We start from the raw sequence: 6,493 nt of genomic DNA on the forward strand, positions 1-6,493 counted from the left end.
TGAAATAAGACATTGTCAGAAAGGAGTTAGGAATATTGTTCACATGAGCTTACTTATTATAGTAAAACACTGATTCATAAAATAAGAATTTGTAATAGACACCAAAAAAGTTGGCAGAGGAATCTGGTTGAGCAACATGGTGTGGTGCTACATTCCTGTCAGAACACCAGAGAGCATGTCATGTTGTTTTGTGTATATAATACATAAATGTATATAATAAATATATACATATATAAAAATGTATATAATACAATTTTAAGGAAAAAGATGAAGACAATATAATGAAAGCATATAAAACAACACCATGCAAGTGAATGTTAATCAAGATGGGAACTCATTTTCAGTTGTGTAAAATGTTCATTCAGGGTTTTTTTTTTCCTTTATAGTTGCTCAAATTCAATAGTGCTAATCCCAGTTCTTCCTGAGCAGTATATTTCATTATTTTCTTGCAATTAACTCTTAGGACACCAGAATATCCCTCTGCAAACATACAGAACAAAACTTTTAGTGTCAGTGAAGTAATAAAACGTCCCTGCTTTCCACATGTCTCCAAGGGTGGAGCCCCCAAACTGATCAGAGAAGAGGGAACTGAAAAGATGTTAAATACCAAGTCCAGCTCACCCTGGTCAGCCTGGAGGTCTGGCTTCTCAGTCAACATGAAGGCTGTCCTTATTCTGGGGCTTCTCCTCCTTTCTGTCACTGTCCAGGGCAAGAAATTTGAGAAGTGTGAGCTTGCCAGAACTCTGAGAAGATATGGACTGGATGGCTATAAGGGAGTCAGCCTGGCAAATTGTAAGTTAACTCTTCTTCATCCTTTCAAACAGTTAGCCAGGTGTGGAACAGACACTAACAGAGGAAGAAGAAAGAGACTTTGAGTGAATGGGCCTTTTTATTTCTTGGCAGGTTTGCACATTTACAATGGTTAAAAACATCAAAGTTTCCTTTAGAATCAGATGTACCAGGTGAAGGAATGAGTCATGGGAGGGTCAAATTCTATAGCATTCTAAGCATGCCAGATTCCCATATACTCCTCTAGTGCCACTAAATTTGCCAGCTGGCACATGAAGGCTGACTCTAAGATATATTTCAGAAGCTGGGATAGGTCTGTCAAGCCCTTGGTGTTTGACTCTACTCATTTCCAGTTTGGAACTCGTGTTCTGCAAGCCTAAGTAGGCAGTGTTGCTTTTTTTTTTTTTTTTTTTTCATTTTTAATCCCCCTACCATGATGTTGAGCTTTGAAACAAAGTTTTTTAAAACTTACATTGAACTCTTAAAACAGGGACAGTAGGAACCTAATTCCCTCAATCAATATCTACATAAGGATCCCTGAAATGCAGCATGAAAATATATCTTATTGTTTTAACTCTCCATTAATTAATTTTCATTTTCTTCCACAGAATTAAAGATGTACCTTAAGGAAAAGTGGCTGTGTACTTTAGTCCATATTTGTCAACGTCCTCACTGTATTTTTCAGATTGAATTCATATATTTCCCCTCCATAAGTTATTTTTGAACGAATGAGCAACTGGCTGGCTGGCTGGATGACATAGTCTTTCCTATTCTATGATTCTTGTCTGGATTCTATTTTGATACCCAAATTCACCTTTAGGTATCATAAGAAATTTTCTTTCTCCTAGAAAATCCTTACTTTTTCTAATAAAGGTATTTTCCCATTAGCATATACATCTGCTGCTAATGACTCACCAACTCTGCTGCTTTTTCCACTCTAGGCTCAATCTTACCTAGGGATGGGAGCACGGGAAGGGTAATAGTAATAGAAGACACAGCTATTTTAATATTTTTGCAATATGTTATCTTATTTCATTAGTATTTTCAAATGTTTGGCTAACAAAAGAATTCTCTTAAGGGCCCTCAACACCAAGTGTTAAAATATTTACAAGTAAAATATATCTTTATGCTTCTGAAACAAATCATTAGTAAAATAGAATTGTGCTATGAAATATAAGGCATATGATGTTGCTGTTTATTACTAAAAATACATTTTTTTTCAGGGATGTGTTTGACCTATGGAGAAAGCCGTTATAACACACGAGTTACAAACTACAATCCTGGAAGCAAAAGCACTGATTATGGGATATTTCAGATCAACAGCAAATGGTGGTGTAATGATGGCAAAACCCCAAAAGCAGTTAACGGCTGTGGTGTATCCTGCAGTGGTAAGACAAGATAATGTTAAGTGATGGCACAGGTCCCATTTGGTGGTACCTATAAGAAGAGAGATTTAATACAAATGAAAAGGTCTTGAAGAGTTCATGAGGGACCTAGAAAAACTCCATCTTAACTTCTAGAAATGCGTTATTATCTACCTAAGTCCTTAAGTAAGAAATTAAACAGCTGGTATCATAAAAGGTTGCTGTTTGTTAACATACAAAAAATTTTGGAATGATCTATCACTTTATTATAACTGGACTTGTTGATGCTTTGTAAAGAGCAATGCTATTCCTCCTACTTACCTTGTTTGGGAAAGGTTTAGGGATAATCAGGTTGTGTGTGTGTGTGTTTTAAATATATACTCCTTTGTTGGAAAATGAAAGAACTTTTGATTATGAAATATTTTAAATATGTGAACAATTTGAAACATTAGTATATCAACATAAATGTGTACTTTAACAGTATAATATGTGCTTTAGCAGTTGTTAACATTTTGTCATGTTTACTGCTTTTATGTATATATTATCCAGTTGGTGGTTTTTTGCTGAGTGATTTTCAAGTGAATTAGAAACATTATTACTTTCCATTTCTAAATTCTTTACTGTGCATCTCTAAAAACTACACTTCATATTTAATCACTATCATTCTAACAATTTAATATATGGATTTGTTTAATCAGAATGAAACAAATATTCTATTGAGTTCCTTTTCAAATTGAGATAACATATGCAATATTTAGGGCTTGCCAGGTGAGGCTAGTAGTAAAGAACCTGCCTGCCAGCGCAGGAGACGTAAGAGACACGGGATTGATCCCTGGGTTGGGAAGATCCTCTGGAGGAGGGCATGGCAGCCCACTCCAGTATTCTTGCCTGAGAGAACCCCAACGGACAGAGGAGTCTGAGGGGCTACAGTCCATGGGGTCTCACAGAGTCGGACACGACTGAAGCTACTTAGCAAATATGTATTTGCTACATATTTATTTACATACAATATTTATTGCATACATACAATATTTATTGCATAAAATATTGAGAAGTATTGCATACATACAATATTTATTGCATAAAATATTGAGAAGTATTGCATACAATATTTATTGCATATAATATTATTGCATAAAATATTGAGAAGTATTGCAAATTTGATATTGTTTAATTTTTAATATTAAAATTCCTAATAAAGAAGATTAGTTTCTGGATATTCTTTTGTATTCAGTTAATTGTTAGGGTTTAAAAATTATTTTTTATTATATAATAATCTGTGGTCATTGAATAAAAATTCTTACTACCCAGAGATTTATGACCACTGGTAACTTTTGGTATCCACATCTTCTTTCAGGATATATATCACTCATGTACATGAATATAAAGCTGTATCATGCACATTTGTACCCACAAACATGTAAGCAATGTGCTTCAACAAAAATGAAACTGAACTATATTTACCAGCTTACAATTTGCTCTTTACTGTAAAAAATAATTTTTTAACAAATATTAATCTTTATTATTTTTTCTGGATGAATAGAATTCTACTATATAAATATTCTAAAATTTATCAATCCAGCTCTTGTATTAACATATATATCTTGGGTACATATCTTATTATTTTTTTTGGAATAAATTTCCACTAGTAGAATTGCTGAGCAAAAAACTGCTAGACCAGGTTCTTCTGTTTGTTTTTGTTTGGTTTTCACAGTGTCCAGTGAAAAGAGAACCTTCTATCATATTTGTTAATAGTTCCAGAGCTTCCAATGACTTTGGCAAATGAGAAACAAAATGCTTTATTTCATGCCAAGTGAGATGGAATGGAGAGAGTTTCTCCCAATATTCACAGATAAAGGGACTCTTAAAAAAATAATTTTAGTTGTTCTTTCCTCAGCCTAAGAGAATAAAGCTGGCTGAACCTAAAATTTACATGAAATTCCTGTGAGCACTCTCCTCATTTCTCACCACTTCTTTTTCAGCTATGCTGAAAGATGACATCACTCAAGCTGTAGCATGTGCAAAGACGATTGTCAGTAGGCAAGGCATTACAGCATGGTATGTTATTTTTTTGTTTTCCGTCCAGTGTTGTTGAGATATAATTGACACACAGCACTTCATAAGTTTAAGGTGTACAGTATAAATGATTTATGTACACCCCAAAATGATTGTCACAGTAAGTTTAGTGAACACCCATGATCTCAATGGATAAAAAGTTAAAGAAACAGAAGAAAAAGTTTTGTGTGTGTGATGAAAAGCTTAGGATTTACACTCTGATCTATTCATTATATTATCATGTCGTACATTACATCCCTAGTGTTTGTTTATCTTATACCTGGAAGTCTGTAGTACTTTCCACTGCTTTCATCCAATTCCCCACCCCTCACGCCACCCACAATAGCCACCTCTGGTAACCATAAATCTCACCTCTTTTTCTATGAGCTGGTTTGTTTGTGTTTGAAGTATAAACTTCAAACTGCAACACTATGTAAGTTCCTTTTACAGAGCAAGGCATGCGTTGGGCTTTAAAAGGGAGACCTGCAGTCTTCCCTAGTAGTTTAGATTCTGTGCTTTCAATTCAGGAGGTGGGGGTCTGGTACCTGGTTGGGGAACCTAAGATACCAGAGGCCATGTGGTGCGGTTTAAAAAAAAAGGGTCGGGGGGAGTTTTACCCTACTGTTTTATAGTTTTACCCTACTGTTATGAGACAAGTGAGGGAATATTCTCAAAGACCAAGGTATGCTACTGAGAACTGAAAATCTAAAAAATTAGATTTATGCTCAACAGTGTATTACATAGAAATAATCTACTTTAACCGATTCAGAATCTAATTCTTTTATTCCTCAATTTATTTTAAGGGCTTCTAGAGTTTTTAAGTTTCTACATACTCTACCAATTCTTGTCATATCTTGAAATTAATTTCGAAAGTAAGTAAATTTGGAACACGCTTTGCAGTTGTGTTGTGGACTACACAAGACTCAATATTTGTGTTCAGCATTCTGTGCTCTAGTGAAGGCTTGGGAGAGATGTGAACTCCTTGGTATACATGTCTCCAGTTAATAAATAGCAATACTTGGATCGGTCTGTAGCCTGTATTTCATATATTAATAAACAATTTTGTTCTCCCAAAGGATCTGAAATATGTATAACACAATGAAGATATGTTTTAACCTTATTACCATGTATTTCATCTTTCTCTACAGGGTGGCGTGGAAAAACAAGTGTCGAAACCGAGATGTCAGCAGTTATATTCGGGGTTGCAAACTGTAACTCTGTTGTTTTCTTTCTTCTGCTCATTTGTCTCTTTTTCATATTAAGAAGTAATAGTTGAGTAAAATGTTATACTGCCACTCTTTCAAACAAATAATGCTTTTACAGAAGCAGGAGCATGTGGTCTTTCTTCTAAGAGGCTTGATGTTTACCTCATGTGTTAATTGTTTGATATTACTACAACATTTTTCAGGTTCTTAACAGAACTAATGCTGGTGAATATTTGTCTAAAACCTTAGTTAGCAAATGTATCTCTAGTACATTAAGTTCTTAATCAAAGAAATAACCCAGACTTAATTTTGAATGATACAAGTATTCCCCAATATTTAACACAAATATTACAAAAGAATATCTTTAAGTGAATTGATCTTGGGCAAAGTCCCACTGTGTAGGCATGTGAATTTTCATCTGTCCAGCCAAAAGGAGATGAATTTGACAGTTAGTCAAATGACTAACTATGAAAACAGCCTGAATTAAGAATTTTGTTTTCATACAATGTGGCCTTTGATTTAAATGTTTTTGTAGAAATGTTGCATTTACATAGCTTTAAAAATAAACTCACAATTTATACATCAACTTATTTTAGCCTTTGTAAAGAACTCATTATGCATCTTGCTGATTCTGGAACATAAAGAAGGATTAGACAAGCTAATGCTTTTCCTTAATTTTATTAACTTAGATTCACACTTTATGACAAATTCAGAGGTAGATGAGCTTGCAAGCGTTGAATTAATTGCTATTAAATCGATGTGAAATTATGCAAACTGTAAAAAAAATACAAACGTTTTCATTAAAAGCTTTGCAATTCATACCTTGTCTTTATTTGTTAAGAGCCATGTAATGTCTCTGAAGAAATACATATGTATATATTTGGGGAAAAAAATGATCTGACACTTAGTATTTCCTACATCTTCACCTGTAAAGAAACAGCTGGGTGTTGTTGCGAGAAATCCATAAGCATACTGAGAGATCTCACTTAATATTTTAAATTAAAAATTTTTTTGGTGGTGCCACATAGCTTCTGGGACCTTAGTTCCCCAGCCAGGGCTTGAATTCGCACCCTAAACAGT

The 6,493-nt window shown here is 34.2% G+C and overlaps 1 protein-coding gene across 1 annotated transcript; it reads left to right on the forward strand.

Moving 5' to 3' along the window:
• Nucleotides 1–626: 626 nt before the first annotated feature.
• LOC109558711 (lysozyme C, intestinal isozyme) lies at nt 627–6,161 on the forward strand. Its single transcript, XM_019960044.2, has 4 exons — nt 627–792; nt 2,013–2,177; nt 4,136–4,211; nt 5,357–6,161. The coding sequence occupies exons 1-4, from the start codon at nt 657–659 to the stop codon at nt 5,421–5,423; spliced, it is 444 nt and encodes a 147-aa protein (XP_019815603.2). The 5' UTR covers nt 627–656; the 3' UTR covers nt 5,424–6,161.
• Nucleotides 6,162–6,493: the final 332 nt, after the last annotated feature.

Source organism: Bos indicus, chromosome 5 (genome assembly GCF_029378745.1).
Source record: "Bos indicus isolate NIAB-ARS_2022 breed Sahiwal x Tharparkar chromosome 5, NIAB-ARS_B.indTharparkar_mat_pri_1.0, whole genome shotgun sequence".
Lineage (NCBI taxonomy): Eukaryota > Metazoa > Chordata > Mammalia > Artiodactyla > Bovidae > Bos > Bos indicus.

Excerpts from the sequence above, each read along its gene's own strand:
- LOC109558711 (XM_019960044.2), top strand. The coding sequence starts at position 657 with ATGAAGGCTGTCCTTATTCTGGGGCTTCTCCTCCTTTCTGTCACTGTC. Across the intron at positions 2,178-4,135 it reads CTGTGGTGTATCCTGCAGTG|CTATGCTGAAAGATGACATC; the intron begins GTAAGACAAGAT and ends CTTCTTTTTCAG. Across the intron at positions 4,212-5,356 it reads AGGCAAGGCATTACAGCATG|GGTGGCGTGGAAAAACAAGT; the intron begins GTATGTTATTTT and ends CTTTCTCTACAG.